Source organism: Erythranthe guttata, chromosome 11 (assembly GCF_056151865.1).
Source record: "Erythranthe guttata isolate IM_541 chromosome 11, IM_541, whole genome shotgun sequence".
Lineage (NCBI taxonomy): Eukaryota > Viridiplantae > Streptophyta > Magnoliopsida > Lamiales > Phrymaceae > Erythranthe > Erythranthe guttata.
In genome coordinates, this window is record NC_142543.1 from 19,694,148 (window position 1) to 19,714,417 (window position 20,270).

The following is a 20,270-nucleotide window of genomic DNA, read 5'->3' on the forward strand; positions in this document are numbered from 1 at the left end:
TGGCTAACATGTCTGCTGCTCAATGTCAGCAATTGATGGCATATTTCTCTAATCAAATGGCTGCCAAGCAACAGGTTTCTGCCCAACAGTCTCAGGGTGATGAGGTTGAAGCTGCACACATTTCTTGTGTATCAGGTATATGTTTAGCAGCTTCTCTTCATGCATCTTTTCTGCCTCATTACTGGATCATTGATTCTGGGGCTTCTCGTCATATTTGTAATGATAAAACTCTATTCTCTTCTCTTCATAAAGTGAATTTTGCTAGAGTTATATTACCTGATTGTTCTTTAGTTGTTGTTGAGTATATGGGAGATGTATGTTTGTCAGATGATCTGATTTTGAAAAATGTTTTTTATGTTCCTTCTTTTAAGTTCAACTTAATCTCTGTCAGTGCCTTGCTTGACAATTTGCCTCACACAGTTATTTTTGATTCTCATTCCTTTCTTATTCAGGACAAGTTCTTGAAGAAGATTGGCAAGGGTAGCAAAATTGATGGTTTATATGTTCTTCAGCCTCACATTAGGTCTATTGATGTTTTTTGTAATAAAGTTTCTGCCACTGTTTGGCACAATAGGCTTGGGCATATCCCTCAGTTGAAGCTAGATCTTTTGTCTACTAAGTATTCTTTAGGCATGGATAAGCCTCAGAGCAATTCTTGTTGTTATGTTTGTCCTATGGCCAAACAAAAACGTTTGAAATTTCCTATTAGTTCTACTGTTTCATCAAAAATGTTTGATCTTATTCATTGTGATATTTGGGGACCTTACAGAGTTGAATCTCACAATGGATACAAATATTTTGTTACTCTTGTTGATGATTATTCTAGGTTTACTTGGGTTCATTTTCTCAAATCCAAATCTGATGTTTTAACTGTCATTCCTTCTTTCTTCCATATGGTTAACACTCAATTTCATTGTAATATTAAGGTATTCAGGTCTGATAATGCTCATGAGTTACAGTTTACTCAGCTTTTTGCTAAGCTTGGTGTTCTTCATCAGTTTTCTTGTGTTTATACACCTCAGCAGAATGTTGTAGTTGAAAGAAAGCACCAACACATTCTTAATGTTGCCAGATCTTTATTGTTTCAGTCTCATATGCCTTTAACTTTTTGGAATGAGTGTATTGCTACTGCAGTTTTCTTGATCAATAGAACTCCTGCAGCTAAGCTTGATAATCTCTCTCCTTTTGAGCTGTTGTATCCTGGTAAGCTTTTTGACTATAATTCTCTCAGGGTTTTTGGGTGTTTAGTGTTTGCTTCATCCTTACCAGCTCAGAGGTCAAAATTTCAGCCTAGAGCCAAACCTTGTGTTTTCTTGGGGTATCCTGTTGGCATCAAAGGTTACAAACTTTATGACTTGCAGTCTCATCAAGTTCTCATTTCTAGGGATGTTGTGTTTCATGAACACATTTTTCCTTTTGGTGATCAAAATATGAATTTTGATAAATATTCAGCTCCTGATTATTCTGTTCCACCTTCTGTTGTTCCCATTTCTACTGACTCTGCTCTTGATGTTGATTATCTTCCTAGTTCTGTTGCTCCACAGGCTACTGGCTCAGTTCCTCCTCAGACTAGGAAGTCTTCCAGAGCCATTAAGCCCCCTGCCTATTTGGCTGATTTCCAGTGCAATTCTTCTCTTGGTTTCAATTCTCTTTATCCTATTTCTAGTCATGTTGCTTATAATAAGCTTTCTGCAGATCATTTTGATTATATTATGCATGTTTCAGCTGAAACTGAGCCATCTACTTATAAACAAGCTGTGAAGAATCCTTTGTGGATCCAAGCCATGGATGATGAGCTTCAAGCCTTGGAAGATAATCATACTTGGACTATAGAGCCATTGCCTGCTCATCAACACACTGTAAGTTGTAAATGGGTGTATAAAATTAAAAGAAAGCAAGATGGCTCTGTGGATAGATATAAAGCCAGATTAGTTGCTAGAGGTTTTACTCAACAAGAAGGGGTAGATTTTATTGATACTTTTTCACCTGTTGCTAAGTTAGTTACAGTTAAAATTCTTTTGGCTTTAGCTGCTATTCATAATTGGGAACTTCACCAATTAGATGTAAATAATGCTTTTTTGAATGGGGATCTTAAGGAAGAGGTCTTTATGGATATTCCTCCAGGCTATAAGCATTCTTCTGTTGCTTTATCTACATCTAGAATGGTTTGCAAGTTGCACAAGTCTTTATATGGTTTGAAACAGGCTTCAAGACAATGGAATCAAAAGTTCACTGAGGCAGTGACTTCCATTGGTTTTTCTCAGTCTCCTTCTGATCATTCATTATTTACTAGAGGTTCTTCTTCTCAGTTTATTGCCTTAATTGTATATGTGGATGATATGATTATTGCAGGTCCCTCTTCCACTGAGATACAACAGGTTAAAACTCAGCTGCACTCATTTTTTAAACTCAAGGATTTGGGCAAGCTCAAATTTTTTCTTGGTATTGAGATAGCTAGAAATTCTACTGGCATTGTTCTTTCTCAAAGGCAGTATGTCCTTAAGTTATTGGAAGATGCTGGTTATTTGGGCTGTAAGCCAGCCTTATTGCCTATGGATCCCAAGGCTCAGCTCAATAATGAAGATGGGGATCTTTTGGAGGATGTTTCTGAGTATAGGAGATTAGTTGGCAGGCTACTTTATTTAACCATTACCAGGCCAGATATTACTTATGCTGTGCATAAGCTCAGTCAGTATGTTGCAAAGCCTAGGGTGCCTCATCTTCATGCCATTCATCACATCTTGAGATATCTCAAGTCTGCTCCTGGTAAGGGCATTTTTTATTCTGCAAAATCTTCTCTTACTGTTAAAGCCTTTGCAGATGCAGATTGGGGCTCTTGTCCAGACACTAGGAAATCCACCACAGGTTTTTGTGTCTTCATTGGAGACTCTCTCATATCCTGGAAAGCCAAGAAGCAAGCTACTGTTTCCAAGAGCTCTGCAGAAGCTGAATACAGGGCCTTATCCATGACTTCCAGTGAGCTTATCTGGATTCTCCAGATTCTTCAAGATTTCAATATCCCTATCAAGTCTTCTCTCCTGTTTTGTGACAACCTTGCTGCTGTACACATTGCTTCCAACCCAACATTCCATGAAAGGACCAAACACATCGAAATAGATTGCCATTTTGTGAGACAAAGAGTTGTGTCTGGCATTCTTAAACTAATGCCAGTTTCAAGCAAAGATCAATTGGCTGATCTGTTCACCAAGGCTTTACCATCTTCAAGTTTCAATCATCTTCTGGTCAAGATGGATGTTAAAGATGTTTACTCTCCATCTTGAGGGGGGGGTGTTAATATATATATATATGTTAATATATATACATATTTCACATTGATAAATGTAGTTTTAGTTTTACTTTCATGTCGTATAGAAGTTGTTATTTTACAAGTAGCACTTCTTCTTTTAGTTAAAAACACGCTTTTGTATAGTTGGATATAAATATCCAACTCACATCTCTTGTAACGGTAACATTCATTTTTCTGTTGAATGAATAAGTTTTCCCTCTTCTCTCTGTCATCTTCTTCCATCTTCTTCTTCCTCCATTCTGATAATCAGAAGATTAACATTCAAATGTATATCTTAACCGTATGGAAGACGTATATATATGGAGATTAATTGATTACTGATATTAATATTAATAATATCACAACAGCCTTCGCAGATACTTCCTCTTCTTCTGGAAAAATACGCGACAATGCCACGTCATCACTTATTCTTAGCTGGTCAACTATACTTCCTAATAATCCGCGTCCTTACAATTTAACTATAAATAACAACTCTCAAACCAAAACCCCTAACAATTAATCATCACTTCAGCGATACATATAAATTATAAATATACCAGCAAATTAAAATTCTTTTAATTTCAAATCATCAATGGAGAGATACGAGCAGTACGAGAGAGTTTTCAAGCACTTCGACTCCAACGGCGACGGCAGAATATCTCCTGAGGAGCTCCGGCATTGCGTGGCCTCAATAGGCGGTGTGATGACGGCGGATGAGGCGGAGGCGGCGGTGGCGCTGGTGGATTCCGACGGTGATGGGCTGATGTGTTTGGATGATTTCGTGAGGATAGTGGAGGGTGCGGGTGATGAAGAAAAGGCGAGAGATTTGAAATGGGCGTTCAAATTGTACGAAATGGAGGGAAGCGGGTGCATTACACCGGAGAGTTTGAAAAGAATGCTTAGCAAATTGGGTCAGAGGAGTAGCGTTGACCAGTGCAGGAATATGATTGCTCGATTTGATATTAATGGAGATGGTGTTCTTAATTTCGACGAGTTTAAGGTTATGATGTCGGCTTGTTGATGCATGGATGGATGTCTACTGTACGATACGACGTCGTTATTTGCTTAGTTAGCCTTTTTCAATATATGTTTCTCCGTCTGCATGTATGTATGTAGATTAATTCACCAATATTGATTGGTCGAGTTTATTCTTTGATTTTATTAATCTTTGATTGATATCTGTATTGATAAAACACAGTTGCTAGCTAGTATTTGTTAATCGATAATACATATATATAGTTGATCACTTCATTTTTCTTCAATATCTAATTATATCTTCCTCATTTAATTTTATTTAACTGCACATCTTTTGAGAGCTAATTACACATAAGCTCCTGTTTAATTTTGAATGGCCGAAAAAATTTCTATGCTAAAAAAATTAGCACATACCCCTCTTTATTGTTTTTTACAAAGCACATCGCCCCTTTAATAAAATGGTAATTGACTTACATAAAATGACTAAATTAACCTCATGAATTCATCAGCTATAAACAAAATTAAAAAAAGAAAAAAGAAAAAAAAAAAGAAAGAGAAAACAATATGTAATGTTCCTCTTCACCGTCAAAACGCCAACCACAACTCCCAAACTCACCGCCGTCGTCAGATTCCGCCTCACCTCCCGAATCTCCGCCATTTCATCCTCCGGCTCATCACCGCCTAGACCATCGGTGAAATATTCGCCTCCGCCAACAGCCGATGACCGCCACCAGTCAAAGACCACCCTCAATCAGCCCTGCCCCCTTCCACTACACCGGCACTCGCAATATAGGATTCGCACCCACATTATCCAACCAATGAGTCGAAGGACGAGAGATAAGTGGTTGCAATAGTGAGAAGCTCGCGAATCTAAGCAAAATGGATGAAGTTGAAGAGAAGGGAAGCAATTTGCAACGAAAACTGCCATTTTTTGGTGTGTGTGTTTTGTTTTTTTTTTTTTTTTTACGATGTCTCCATTTCACAAACCAAATAATGGACATCCAAATTATTGTGGGTGGATTGTAGGGATTATGCTTCTCAATTTTGGAATGGTAAGACTTTTAATATGGTTGATGGTGAGGAAGAGGGCCTTTCTAAAAATATTAGTGACTGAATTAAAAAATATGAAAACTTCATTTTGGGCGTGTGGTTTTAGGGTGAATTTGTAATTTGCGGAATATATTTTTAAAGGGTATTTTTTTGTCTTTTCAGTTCCGAAAACATACGCCCAATCGCATATACCGTGAGTGTATCTCAGGTCAAGCTCAGAGGATCTTTATTACCTTTGACTAAATTTCACAAGGGTAGTTATTGCAAAAACCCCCCATCTTTTGATATTATATATAAGAAACTTCACATACGAAAACACAAACATACAGCAGCGGAGCTAAGAATTCAAATCAGAGTGGGGTTAGAATTTACGGGGTTTCAGGGCAGTGCCCAGACTTAGGCCTTGTTTGATTGCTCTTAATGAGCCTCTTAATCACTAATTTGCTGAATCGGTAAGCAATTGGAATATTAAGTGCGTTTGATATTATTGACTGAATGGTTCCATGATGCTCTTCACTATTCAGTCCAAAAGTTGGTGCTGACCGAACAAGTGCTACATCTGAATCAAATCTGCACGTAATTATCCTTTAATAAACTCATATATTCCACATTAACCTCAGGTAATATCCCAACACACTATCACTTGTCTGCACAACTTCCAACTTTTTTACTCAATAAATAAGTTCTATCCTTTTTTCTTTCATTTATCTTAATGAAGTCTAATTATGTTTTAAAATAAAAGGTAATTATAATATATTTTATTCGTGTCAATTTTAGTGAATTTAGTATATTTTCATATTTTAAGTTAATAAGTTTTACTATTACTACCTTTAGTTGCTTAGAGATTACTTTTTAAATTTGTTTGGCTTTTATATTTCATATTTATATTATAATAATGTTAAATACTTGATATTTATTACACATAGAGATGTTTAATGTCTGCAGAAATTTCATAATTTGTTGATTATGTTAATCATGCTAAAAGAATTATATTTATACATATATGTTACTCATTAACAAATACTAGAGTATTTGACCAAGGATATAATAGTAAAATGATATTATTCAGACGACAGAACTTCAGCTGTCAAATGAGCTTAATGATTCAGCATTCAGTATCCAGGCGTAACTCTTAGTCATTCAGATATGTATTCAGCATTCAGCATTCAGCGCTTAATGTTATCAAACACAGCCTTACTCACTCACACCAGTATTCCGTTTGTTTTAATTTTTTTTTTTATTAATTATTAGGCGGTGCAGCGGTTGAGGGTGGATTTGGCGGCAACCGCCACCTGAGTCGGGAACCGACCTAATAATGGAAACGAATAATAAATAATAATAATTATATTTGATTTAGTCAAAATAAATTATCAGCCACGGCGGCAAATATTTAATTATTCAGGCCGCCAAATAAACAGGTGTTAAGTGGGAGAGGCCGAGAGGGAAACAGGAAACTCTCTTCTTCTGAAATTAATTCCAACCATATTACAAGAATCTTCCACAACTTTTCTTCCTGAAACTTCCACAAGTCAACGAGCTAATTTGATTTATATGTATCTTTGATTACGTGTGCGTACGTGTTTATATATATATTAAATAAATAGATGAATTGAGTTCATTTGTCGTGAGAAAGATATATGAAATTGACTTTTTTTGTCGGTTGCAGCTATAATTAGGAAGAAGTAATTAATTCAGAAACTTGTGGTTTATTCAGCTCCAAGACTGCTAATTTCTTAGCCGCTGATTATGTAATTTCTATGGGCCCGTTTGTTTTTTTATGACGTAATTAAAAAAAAATTGAATAGTATAATATATCTAAAAACGCACAAGATATTTATCTCAAAATTTCCACGCGCGTGGAAGTTAGAACGCACATTGAGTGGCTATGACAGTTGGGGCGGTTATAGACTTATAGTTAGTTACTACTCCCAGTCCTAAATTCCTAGTCTTTCCCCAATTTCTTTGTTTTCTAGATCCTCAATCTTAATAATATTCAATTGATGCACTCAAAGTCAAAAGTACATTATACTCCAACTTTTAGTATAGAAAGTAGTCTCATTCGTCCCAATTTAGATGTCGTTTTGGGTTGTTTTGCACATATTAAGAAAATCAATAAATGCGCATAGATTATAGTAAAAGAACACATAAAGTTACAAAAATACCCTTGACATTAATTGTTTTTCAATTAATTAATTAAGAGTAATTAAGAGTAAAATTAAAAATAATACAATTAATGCTTCATTGGAAATCTAAAATGACAAATAATTTGGGACAAAACTCCCTAAAAAGACAAATAATATGAGATAGAGTGAGTAGTTGGTCATAATTTAAGATCTAACCGAAACATTTACAATCATAAACCATATATGTTTTTGATGTTTGCAACGACGTAAAAATTAGTAAATTACTCCACACTTTCACTATAAATATTGATACCATATATAAATCAACTTATTCTGAATTATGATCATTTGACTACCACACTCCAAACATTTATAATTTTAGCATTTACATCAATTTGAAATATGTAAAACTTGGCATCCACACTACAATAATTTGACACCACAACCTATTCATTTATTTTCTTCATTACTTTAAAAAAAAAAAAAAAAAAAAAAAAAAAAAAAAAGAAAAAACTAGTGTATAAGGGTGGATGTTGTAATGGTGAAGTCAAAATTAGCATTTTCTTCACGCAAAAAAACCAAAATCTTTATAGTAAAAATAAAAATCTTATTACAAAAAATATTTGAATGAAAAAATTTTAAAAAAAGTTTCATTTTTGGTTGTAGTTGATTTATGAAAGGGAAGTAAATGCTAACATTTTAAATACTTCGGGGACGGTTACCAAATAACCGTAGTTGAAAGGACTTGGATGCAAATTATTCAATATTTTAATATAAGACAAATGATGTGTACGTCATTTGACGTCATTGATTACTTATAATACTCCGCGTTTCTTCGAAATCTTAGCCGATGAAAGAAAAACAACAGGCTTCGCCGCTGCTTCGTTTTCTGCCGTACCATCTAATTTAATATTGCCGGTCAACTCCACATTACAACTCCGCGTTACCTTAACTGATAATAACTATACTATAAATATATACGTATGAACCTATATGTATGTATATATCTTCAGACAAATAACAAACTAAATAAATTAAAGTATTAAACCACTTCATAAATCTTTTATACACACCAGTACTTTTGGCGCGCAAATTGATCTTTAAATTATTTCAAAATCCTGTTCAGTTTATATAATCAATGGAGCGATACGAGCAGTACGAGAGAGTTTTCAACCACTTCGACTCCAACGGCGACGGAAGAATATCTCCGGAGGAGCTCCGGCAGTGCGTCTGCACAATCGGCGGTGTGATGACGGCGGAGGAGGCGGCGGCGGCGATTGCTCTTACGGATTCCGACGGAGATGGGCTGATGTGTTTGGATGATTTCGTGAAAGTAGTGGAAGGAGCTGGTGAAGAGGAGAAGACGAGCGATTTGAAGGCGGCGTTCGGAATGTACGAACTCGAGGGAAGAGGGTGCATTACACCGGAGAGCTTGAAAAGAATGCTGAGTAGATTAGGACAACAGAGGAGCGTTGATGAGTGCAAGAATATGATTGCTCGTTTCGATCTTAACGGTGATGGTGTTCTCAACTTCGACGAGTTTAAGGTTATGATGTCTAGTACGTAGTTGATCGATAATCATATGGATACATATACGACGACGCCGTTTGTTGTCATGTAGTTTTATGTATGAATAATAGATTCATCATTGATTTGTTGAATTTGAATTTGATTTGTATTCTTTGTATTCTTTGTTGTTTGATATTCTTTCTTTATAGTAAATATTAATGATCAATTTTATTTTAATTTCCTTCTCGGTTTTCATATCTTTCGATATTGTAATTTAGAGGTAATTTACTAAATATTTTGGTGCACTAATAATCTTTCAATTAGGAGAGTCGGATATTTTGCAATTTATTGAAAGCCATGTATTTTTTAGACTCGTCTTCATGCAATCTAATTGCACTCCATTAAATTCCGTCCAATTTGTTGCACACCGACAAATTTGCTTCACCACGCTCCCCGTTGCTTCCATCGCCAGAGCTCTGTCACGCAGCCACACACATGTATGCACACATATTCACACAACTACATGCACATATACGGAACCAAACACATGCGACACACTTGCGATTTTGGTTACACTTTTTCCACGCTGCTGATGTAACTAAACTTTGTAATTAAGCTGTGCAAAAATCTTTCTAAGTTGTCTAATTAACCCAAACTTCATACTATAATTTATTTGTGGAATCTTTGTCAATAAATTTTCTAAGATGTTTGTGTAAGCTGTGTAGTGTTTTGTGATGCATCTGGATCTGTTACACTTTTAATTTATTTTAACTAAGTTGTTTGCTTATTAATATAATTGAGTTGTGTGCAAATCACTGTCACGACATCATCGCTACTGTTAGTTTTCCCTAAACAATTCCGTTACGAAGACTCGATTTAGTTTCAGGTTCAGAGCTAGAAAGGGAACAAGAACTTTTAGAAAATAATGCAAAATTCATGTGACCTTAGAAGAATTATAGAAAATATTTTTAAGGGAGCTTCCAATTAATTTCTCCTATAATTTATAAGTAACTTGTCATACAAGTGTTTAGTGGAGAAAATGAGGAAGACGAAATAAATTCCAACTTGAGAAGAACTTTCTAGAACTTTTCTTCGGGAGACTTGCACAAATCAGGTTGGATCCCTTTCATTACGGTACACGGAAGAAGAAGAAGAAACGTGGTTTGCATCTTAATTAAAATTTTAAACTTATGGAAATAGTAGGCTACGCCGACAACGTTTTCGTTGAGTTGTTAAACAATAAATAGCGTTTCTAGTTTGCACACATCTTTCTTTAATTCAATTACACAACTTTGACTAGTTTCATCAACAGTGCCCCTCGTTTTCCTTTTTCTTTTTTTATACAAAATTATAAAAAAAAATAAAAAAAAATGGTGACGTGTACTTATATGCACGCGTGAACGTAACTAGAATCCCCATTTACTGGCTAGCTATCGATTTGTTCGACCCTACACCCGGTGATAAATACCGGGTGGGTCTTCTGCTGCCACGTGTTTCTTTTTTGTATTTTATAATAGATTCTCCGCTAGGGTTTATCTTTAGGGGTTTAAGAAAAATAAAAAAAGGAACACGTGGCAGCAGAAGACTCACCCAGTATTTATCACCGGGTGTAGGGTCGAAGGAACGGCTAGCTATCATAGTTAGGGCGGTTATATTAAAATTAAATTTCCGAATTTAATTAATTGTTAATATTTTTTTATTTAAAAAATGTTAATTCCGAGATAGGATCATCCATTTCAATATCCACACAACTAGATGCAAAATTTATACTAAAATATAAGAAATAATAGTCAATAGAAAGTCCACTCAATAAACATTTACGTGTAAGAACTTGTATAGTGTGCCACGTACAACCAATAAGAAATAAGTAAATATTTTAATATGATGAATTAATGATGTAGGTATTGATGACGTCATTGATTACTCGTGTATCCGCCGTGTTTCTTCAAAAGGAATATATATCTCAACCGACCATAAACAATACAACAGGCTTCGCCGCTGTTTCCTCTCCTCTCCGCCGTAGTACCACCACATAGTAATTAAATCACCGGTCAACTACACGTACTACTCCGCGTTACTATAGAACTATAACTACTATATATATATACTACACCAGAAGGCCAAATATAATATATCGATCTTCAATTCAAACAAACTTCACTTCAACAATACATAAATTAACCGGATCACATAAATCTTATAATAATATTCCAATTTTCGCGCGCGAATTCTTGGATTTTACTTGTTTATAGATATATACAATGGAGAGGTACGAGCAGTACGAGAGAGTTTTCAAGCACTTCGACTCCAACGGCGACGGCAGAATATCTCCGGAGGAGCTCCGGCACTGCGTGGCCTCAATAGGAGGTGTGATGACGGCGGCTGAGGCGGAGGCGGCGGTGGCGCTGGTGGATTCCGACGGAGATGGGATGATGTGTTTGGATGATTTCGTGAGGATAGTGGAGGGTGCGGGTGATGAAGAAAAGGCGAGCGATTTGAAAGGGGCGTTCAAATTGTACGAAATGGAGGGAAGCGGGTGCATTACACCGGAGAGTTTGAAAAGAATGCTTAGCAAATTGGGTCAGAGGAGTACCGTTGACCAGTGCAGGAATATGATTGCTCGTTTTGATGTTAATGGGGATGGTGTTCTCAATTTCGATGAGTTTAAGGTTATGATGTCGGCTTGTTGATTGACGACACTACGTACATACGATACGACGTCGTCACTAGCTTTGTTCTGTATGTGTAAGTATGTAGATAATACTTGAGCATTGATTGTGACGTGACAATATTGGTTTGTTCTTTGACATTCTTTTTGTGGGAATTATATTTTTCCTCACCACAATTTATAGTATACACACTTCAATTTAGAGGTTATTTGTTAATAATTTATATTACTCAGTATTGATGGCATGCAATACATAATTAATACATATTTAATATGATAATATTTGAAAAATAAAAGAGACAAGTATGTACTATATTGGAAATGACTTACCGCTATAAGGTTCTACTGACTAAGTAGTAGGGGTTAGTAACATGTTCGGTTGATAAGATTCACATTTTTTCAAACCCGCTACTAAATTCAAAGTCCGCTATTAAATGCTACTATTTCATTAAATTAGTAGCACCCCTCCCCTGTGATTAATTTAATAGGGGTGACTAAAAGGGAAAAATACAATTTTATCCTTCAAATTATATTTTATTATTGTAAACTAAGTGGTTTTATAGACAATTCATATATAAAACTAATTTTAACAAATTTAATAGAAAATTTAATCTAAGAAACCGAACATGCTACTAACTAAAAAATTAATTAGTCAATAGGGAGTTAATCCAATCTAATCCAATATAGATAACCGAACGAGCCCTAAGTCCCAAACTTGTGGTTTATTTGGCTCCAACACTACTCTGCTACTTACACATTGGAAAGATAATGTAAACTAATCCTTTCTTCTTTGTACAACTTCATTTCCGTTGACTTGCTACCACTTTGACCACTTACAATGACCATATTTTTTTAATCACTAGGCCTAGACATTTATAAAATATATATATATATAATATATATATATATATATTGCAATAAAACATTTATTTGAATCTTGTCTTTTGAACTCCATTTCATAACATCTATACGAAGTCAATACAATACCAAAATCCACACAACAAAAAACTGAGCACCATTTCTAACATTGTGTGATATAAAAGCAACATTTAATAAAGAAAAAGAAAAAGAAAAAGTTTCACATCCCTTTTGCATCTGCATTATTAATATTATTATTATTATTATTATGAACAAGTGGTCTGCAAGAACTCTCACACACATTACTCAACTGATGACCATCATCACCACCACCACCTTCCGGCAACTCCTCCACCAATCTCAGCATCTTCTCCACTATTTCTCCGGCACTCGGCCTCGAACACGGCTCCTCCTCCACGCATGATCTCGCCAGATTCGCCAGCATCACCGCCCCGTCAAACGAATAATTCTCCCCCAATGCACCATCTATCCACCCCCTCAATTCCTCCACATCTTCTTTTACCAAAATGCCCTTTACCTCATCACACAGCTTCACCGAATCCCCCTTCTCCTCATCCCATTTCACGGGTGGTTTTCCAGATAAAACCTCGAGTAATATCACTCCAAACGCAAACACGTCGCTACTTGCAGACATTTCACCTTCATTAGTGATGCACTCTGGTGCCAAGTACCCTTTGCTTGAAGATTCTTGGTTTTCGATACATTTGGACATACCGAAGTTGCCGACTTTCGCACTGAAATCTTCGTCGAGGAATATGTTCCGGCTCTTTATGTTCGAGTGGACGTAACTAGGATTCATTATATGGTGCATGTACTGCAATGCAGTTGCCACATCTAGACATATTTTGACCCTTTGATTCCATGTCAAGAAACAGCTGCACGAGGCGATGAAGTGGCTCTTGATTGCTAATCCACCGTGTATCCAGTCCTTTAAAGAACCATTTTTCGCGTACTCGAAAACTATGTACGAATCAGGACAGTCCTCTTTCAGACAGGTACCCAACATTCTTATTGTGTTTGGGTGGTGGTGAATTCTCTCGTAGCAAATCTGTTGGTCGATTTTAGCGATTGTATCAAGTGGGACCCGTTTTATGGCCAAGTTTTTCCCGTTGAGCCGGCCGTGATAAACGGACCCCTCGATTAGATTGTTCGAGTTGAAATCTTCTGTTGCCTTTCGCAACTCCTCGAATGTGTAGCTTTCGGCTCGTGTTTTGTTGGGGGTGGTGGCCTCCCTAGTTTGATCTTCAAAATTGTATTGAGAGCCCTCGAAGGAGACTTTCTTATCGCTCGTTGTTCGGACACTTAGACTGAGCTGCTGCAGCTCTAAATCACCATTTTTTGTTGGATCGTCTTTTTTTCTCTTCATTTGAATGAAGGCAAAGGCTGCACCGATGGCTATGCATGCAAGAAGTGCGATTATGGCGATAGCTATGTAAACTCCAATCATCCACATTTTGTGCTTTCTCCTCTTGTGGGAATCTCTAACTCGAATATTTGATGAGGGTTGTGCCAAAAAACCAAAAAAGGGCTTGTCTTTGGATGGAATCAGAAGAGTTGAGAATGGGACAAGGCTGTTGTTGTTATCTTGTCTGAAAACTGATGTTGAGTGTCTGTTGTTAGCAGAAACTAAGGTTTCTTGGCTGACATTGAACTTGGAGGCAAGTTCGGCTAGTGTGTCGCCTTGCTTCACCGGGTAAGACAGCAAGAAGTTGCTGAAATCAAGTGAAGAAGGGCAAGCACATTTGAATGGGATTAAAAGATTGATTTTTTCATCAAGATTCCACGGGGAAACACTCGGGTTTTTCTCCTTAATCGCGTTGCAAGTTGTCAACCCCTCTAAAGAATCGACAATCTCGTAAAAGCTCTCACCTTTAGTTGTGCTTTTTGTCACTTGTGCTTCGAAAAAGCCACTGTTGCTGTTGCACTCGCAGTCAATTGGGATCAAAATTGGCTGCTCGTTGGAGAAGAACTCGGTGCCGTTCGAAAAGCCATTAGCTTCTAGAAGGTCGGAAGGGGCAATGCCTAAATAAGAGCTCAGATTTGAGAGAGAAGAGTAGTGAGAATTAGCACGAAGAATAGCAAATGTATTGCAGTTTTGTTGAGGCTTTTTTGGATCACAAATGTACTCTGGTTGAGATGTTGTGTCACAGTTAAGCAAGTTTTGGCCAATCACCGATAAAATTACGAGATTGAACGAAACAAAAGCTCTGAGTTCGAGTTTTTTCGTGATCATATTTTTTTTGACAATTTGGAGAAAGAATTACATATGCCTGCCCACTTGATGAGATGGCTAAGTTAATATATAATGTAGTAGCAACTTTTAAGGTTGGGGGGTGTTTAATTAATTTTGGATCTGTAAACAAGGTGGTGTATATAATAAGAGGGAATTCAGGGACAAGATTCTTGGATTTAGCAGTAATTAATAATAATCTATTTGAGTTTGATTCTTGCTGATTGGTCGACCCTTTGATTTTATGAAGTGGTAATTTGGGGTGGCTATTCATCCCAAGTAAAAGATTTGTTCTTGTTATGGAAGTGATGATGAATATTCTTTGAACATGTGAAATTCTTGATTTATGTATGGCTCAATATTCAGTGAGAATTTGAAAGTTTTTTGATAAGGAATTTTGATATTTGTTTGTTCCCAAATCCACATCACTCAGTCACTTCTAATAAGGTACATTGAATATGGTGATCAATTCATACAAGGCAAAAGAAAAGTCCCATAGTAAAGTTTACCAGGTAATTATTTCTTTGTATCTAAATGGATACAAATATTACGAATGTGGAGAATAGAGGAACCCGTTGAAAAATATTCACGTGGACTTCAAAACATAACACAGATGCAATTGAGGGGGTGTATCGGGGATATAAATATCAAATGATTCACTTAAACTGGTATTTCAATACGCAGACATTTGACACGATTCGGGAATTAGGCATGTACGAAGATTGTCGAAAGGGAGATTGATGAATGTTACGTGGCAACGAGGATAAGAGTATGAATGTACATAGACATTAGACAAGAAATTATAGTGTCTGGTAAAGCAGATGCAGTATTGAAGCAAATAGATACAATATATAGATAGATAGATTAGATGGGCCATAATATTATCATCTCCACTAATTCGTAGATTTTCTCATTCCTATCTCATCCATGATTTTTTCCTTTTGCTTATCGAACTAATGATTATAATACACGGATATATATCGAGCGTCGACAACAAATAAACAATCCCCAAAAGCAAATGTCCACAAGAGAAATTGATAGTACAAGAGGAAAGACCTAAAAGAAGTGCGCCCTCTACGACAAAATATAACAAAAAAAATGAAATGAATCGGGCTCGAACTAAACAGATCTGATACTAACTGATGATCATTTCATTTTTGTAATAATAAAGTTGTAAAAGATAATGTAATAAATTCCTTAAAGCAATTTATTATTGAACTACTCTACTGTAATTTCTGCAATATTCTTCTACCACCATAATTAAAAATAATAGCTAATGACTATTTGATTTTCATTTTTTATCTTAGTTTTTTGGATTGAACTGAAAAGTTGAAACCAGTGGATTACATTTTCTATTCAATGCCTAAAAGGGCTATATTATTGACTCAGAATATTTTGTAAAGTGAAGGCCGAAAACCACTTTTCATGGATCAAAGCCCAATGTGTGTCTGTATGTGTTGGATGCAGTGCAGAGAGGGGTGGGAGGTGCACGTGACAGCACGTGCATACCACTCCAATACATCCTCATACTAAATACTATATTCTAAATGATTATATCAAATTGATCCAATTTGACAACTGGATATCAGAATAACATTCACGGGATTTGATCACAAGCTTGAAATTTCTTACCAAAAACCATGTTCCAAGAATTTATTTAAGATACAATCTTTATCAGCAATCGATCACAAGCTTATATGCATTTTTATCATACTTTATGTCACTAAAAAAACAAGCAAATGCAATTCATAAATATAATAAAATAACATACATGATGAGGAGTGATCAATTACTTCGTTCGTGTATGCTTCGTATCAACTAACTGGTTGGGAATCTTCCACACTCTTCCTCAGTAATGATATAACTTGGGCAGGATCCGGAGCTCCAAAAACGGAACTTCCGGCCACAATGCAGTTTGCTCCTGCTGATGTGGCAACATCGATGGTTGAAGGTCCTAAACCACCATCCACCTACAATCATGTAATAATCCCTCACTTAGATAGTTCAAACATTAAAATCGAACAATCTTAGTCATTAAATACTAAGGATGATATGAACTCACCTCTATATCAAGTGATGGGTACTTTGCCCGTAGAGCACGTACCTGAAAATCCATTTGAAAATCATATATTTAGAGGAATATGTTGTAAAATTGATGATGACGATGAATCACGAACGAGACTAGTTTATGGACCTTATCCATCATTTCAGGCATGAACTTCTGCCCGCCAAATCCAGGTTCGACGGTCATAATAAGTACCATCTCCACAGGATCTTTGGCTTCAACCTGCCAATCAAGAATAATGATGAATAAAAGATATATTTTTTTGTAACAAGTTTCGTGCAATCATCAATTAATCCACTTTTTGGATGTCAAGGATAGCATAATACCAGTGGGTACACATTCTCAACAGGGGTTCCAGGCTTTAAGGAGACACCAGCCTTCATGCCCTTTGACTTGATCTCTTTTACAAGTTCTTGCCAATTATCTGCGCATTTTTCAGCATCCAGTTAGAATGACTGTAGCACCCAAACACATTGAGTTATTGGTTCTTGTTCATATTCTTAATCGAGTTTGCAAGCAAGAAAAATGTGAACCCGATTAAAATTTGAAAGATGGGAGGATAAGTCACCAACAACAAAACTCAAACCTTCACAGACTTCGACGTGAAAAGTAAAACCAGAAGCACCAGCTTTGGCAAATGGTTCGACGTAATCTAGTGGATTTGTGACCATTAGGTGGCAGTCTAAATAAGCACTGCAAAAGAAAAAAATGTCAATGTTTGTTCACGATTAAACATCAGAATCAAATCGCCATAAAGCAAGGATTGGAGTTTGTATGTGAGGAAAATGAGAGAGGTTAAATTTACTCTGTGTGCTTTCTGAGACTCTCGATAACTGGAGCACCAATTGTCAGGTTCGGCACAAAGTGACTGTAAATCAGGAAGCACAAAACTTATGATTTAAGTTATTGAAGAAGGTAATACACAGTTAAAAAAATAAAGTATTTCCCCCTTGATATCTGATCATTACGAGAGATGAATTGAATTCTTGAACTGAATAACAACCTACCCATCCTGCATTGAAACCGTGAATATAAACGAATATCAGAAACAATAAATAAGTTATTTGTAGTGCTTGATCGCCATAAAAACCAACAGGAAATCGATACTAGATGCAAAATTCAAGGTGCGCGGAACAGGCATTAATATTGATGTTGTGCAATATGCATCTTCTTATATGTAAATCTCAGACGTGTAAGCTAAAAGATACATCTTGGAATGATAGTTACAAACTTTACAAACTTCTATAAGCATTACAAAATTGTCCAGTGTAACTAAGTGATTAATATGTTTTTAACTAAATATACGTAATTGAGCAACATTTCTAAACTTTCACTACTCATACAAAATCAAAATGATAAGGTTTGAGTCCGTACAACAACACTAGCCATGGAACTGCAATAGAAAATCCAATCAAAATTCGAATATACTTTGATTTCATAACCACTATCTGCATAGTTATCGACTTTCTTCAAAATTTAAATATAAAAAATAATACTAGTATACATATACTCAATACATATTATATATACGTAGCGAACAATACAATCATCTATATCTATACAGCTGTAGTTGAAAATTGAAAACAAAAAATAGGGAATAAGAAAAAGGAGGTACCATTATGTCCATGTGCAGCCAATCGGCGCCGCAGCGGAGCATCCTCTCCGCCTCCGACGCCAAATTAGAAAAGTCCGATGAAAGCATTGACGGCGCTATCTTCGCCTTCACCATTTCTGACTCTGACTAACCACGACTCAACTCAGTTCAGCTCACCAAAACTGTAACAGAATTAAAAAAAACAAAAAAAAAAAAATCAAATTAACCTCTTCCTAGAACAGAATTTCATGAATTCATCAGATGCACTACGCCACTTTGTTTACCTTCTCTGTCGTGCCTAAATTCGCAGTTCCCCTTTAGAATTTTATTTTACCAGATCATTTTCTTATGCTGATTTTGCCTTGGTGGGTTGGTTTGGTTGGTGGTGTGGGGTAGTTTTTTCAAGTTCTATTGGGCCTTAAATTTATTCAATTCAATTCAGCCCAATGAGGCCTAATGAAAATGGGCCCAGCCCATACATTATATTTTTATAATAAATTTTTTATTTTTATTGTTATTTACAAAATTAAAATCAATTACAAAAACTCAATTTATTTTCTAGAACGAGTTTCCAACAAATTTTGACATTTTAAACAGTTGATAATTTAAGTTGGGTTATATTAATATATAGTTTAGTGATGACAATTGAGAAAGCTACTACATCACATTGGTTCTAGTTAGAAACTTTGTTTAGGAGTTGTTAATTATTCCATTTTTTAATGTAATTAATTCCACCTACCAACGATCTAATTCTAATCTATATCATCCACGCATCAATTATTTGTCTTTTCTTTTCCATTAAAAAACAACATTATGTATTGTGGTGGGGCATAAGTTTGATTTTTCCTTTTTGTTATAATAAATATTATTAATAATAATAACTTTTCTTGCAATATCCGATGTGATGTCGGCCATGACAATCCAATATCTATATTTCATGTTTAAATTAAGGTCTCTCTAAGATTTTAGTACAAGGTATTTTTATTTCATATACATTATATGTTTAGTTTATATTAATTGCGTTAAGCAAATTACGATATCAATCATAAATTTCTATCATTTTTTTCTTTTAAGAAACGTGCTTCAAATTGAATTCATTACCAATTCAATCAACTCTGAACCGGTGTTAATTACGTTTATTTTATTTTTATAGTTTTTTTTCCAATAAAAAAAACTGCAACCAACCATATAAGTATGTTCAATTTTTAAATCAAATTCAAATAAGATTTTAATAATCAACTCAAATTATTTAGTTTATTTTACACCCTACTAGATTTTTGGCCCGTGCGATGCACGTGATTAAAGTAAAATTAATAAAAAAAAATCAATTTAAATGATAAAATTCAAGTTTCAATTCATTTAGATGTTTTGACAGTTTTGCTATATGTATTGAAGATAAATTGATAATACCCATCCTTTTTTTTGTTTGCCATATTTATTAATTTAACTTTATAGTTTTTATGTAATATGGTTGAATATTTATTTTATCTCAGTTAAGAGGTAGAAGTTTGACGAAACTTTATTATCACACACAACATATGTCTCAGTAAATTTATTGTAAATCAATGATGCCATTACATCCCCATAGTTTATCAGGAGCAACCTTACTTTTATTGATAAGATAATAACCAAATGTTTTTATCAACAATTAAATATTTTTTCCAGAAAATTAATATTAAGTAAAACAGCAATTTAATTGGAAAAAAATCGGTAGATTTGGGGCCAAAAGGTCTGGATACTTAACGGATTTATTAAATATGATTATATTATATAAAATAAAATAATAAAATTAATTAATTAAATAAATGACAATTATAACTATCAAATGAGGGGAAAATATTTTCTAGAGTTTACCAGGAGCAACCTTACTTTTATTAATAAGATACGTGGA

The 20,270-nt window shown here is 35.3% G+C and overlaps 5 protein-coding genes across 5 annotated transcripts; 3 read left to right on the top strand and 2 right to left on the bottom strand.

The window, feature by feature from the left end:
* Positions 1–3,791: 3,791 nt before the first annotated feature.
* On the top strand, positions 3,792–4,548 carry LOC105960886 (uncharacterized). The gene has a single exon (XM_012985098.2). The coding sequence runs from the start codon at positions 3,879–3,881 to the stop codon at positions 4,305–4,307; it is 429 nt and encodes a 142-aa protein (XP_012840552.2). The 5' UTR covers positions 3,792–3,878; the 3' UTR covers positions 4,308–4,548.
* Positions 4,549–8,417: 3,869 nt separating this feature from the next.
* On the top strand, positions 8,418–9,184 carry LOC105960887 (uncharacterized). The gene has a single exon (XM_012985099.2). The coding sequence runs from the start codon at positions 8,573–8,575 to the stop codon at positions 8,999–9,001; it is 429 nt and encodes a 142-aa protein (XP_012840553.2). The 5' UTR covers positions 8,418–8,572; the 3' UTR covers positions 9,002–9,184.
* Positions 9,185–10,935: 1,751 nt separating this feature from the next.
* LOC105960889 (uncharacterized) lies at positions 10,936–11,813 on the top strand. Its single transcript, XM_012985100.2, has one exon. It carries the CDS (start codon positions 11,205–11,207, stop codon positions 11,631–11,633), a length of 429 nt encoding a protein of 142 aa, XP_012840554.2. The 5' UTR covers positions 10,936–11,204; the 3' UTR covers positions 11,634–11,813.
* Positions 11,814–12,548: 735 nt separating this feature from the next.
* On the bottom strand, positions 12,549–15,155 carry LYK2 (Protein kinase superfamily protein). The gene has a single exon (XM_012985282.2). It carries the CDS (start codon positions 14,721–14,723, stop codon positions 12,690–12,692), a length of 2,034 nt encoding a protein of 677 aa, XP_012840736.2. The 5' UTR covers positions 14,724–15,155; the 3' UTR covers positions 12,549–12,689.
* Positions 15,156–16,325: 1,170 nt separating this feature from the next.
* LOC105961047 (Aldolase-type TIM barrel family protein) lies at positions 16,326–18,766 on the bottom strand. Its single transcript, XM_012985283.2, has 9 exons — positions 18,664–18,766; positions 18,401–18,561; positions 17,793–17,797; positions 17,591–17,653; positions 17,372–17,478; positions 17,112–17,209; positions 16,915–17,007; positions 16,783–16,824; positions 16,326–16,690 (listed from the first exon to the last, which is right to left on the bottom strand). The coding sequence occupies exons 2-9, from the start codon at positions 18,512–18,514 to the stop codon at positions 16,535–16,537; spliced, it is 678 nt and encodes a 225-aa protein (XP_012840737.2). The 5' UTR covers positions 18,515–18,561; positions 18,664–18,766; the 3' UTR covers positions 16,326–16,534.
* Between the last annotated feature and the right edge of the window lie 1,504 nt (positions 18,767–20,270).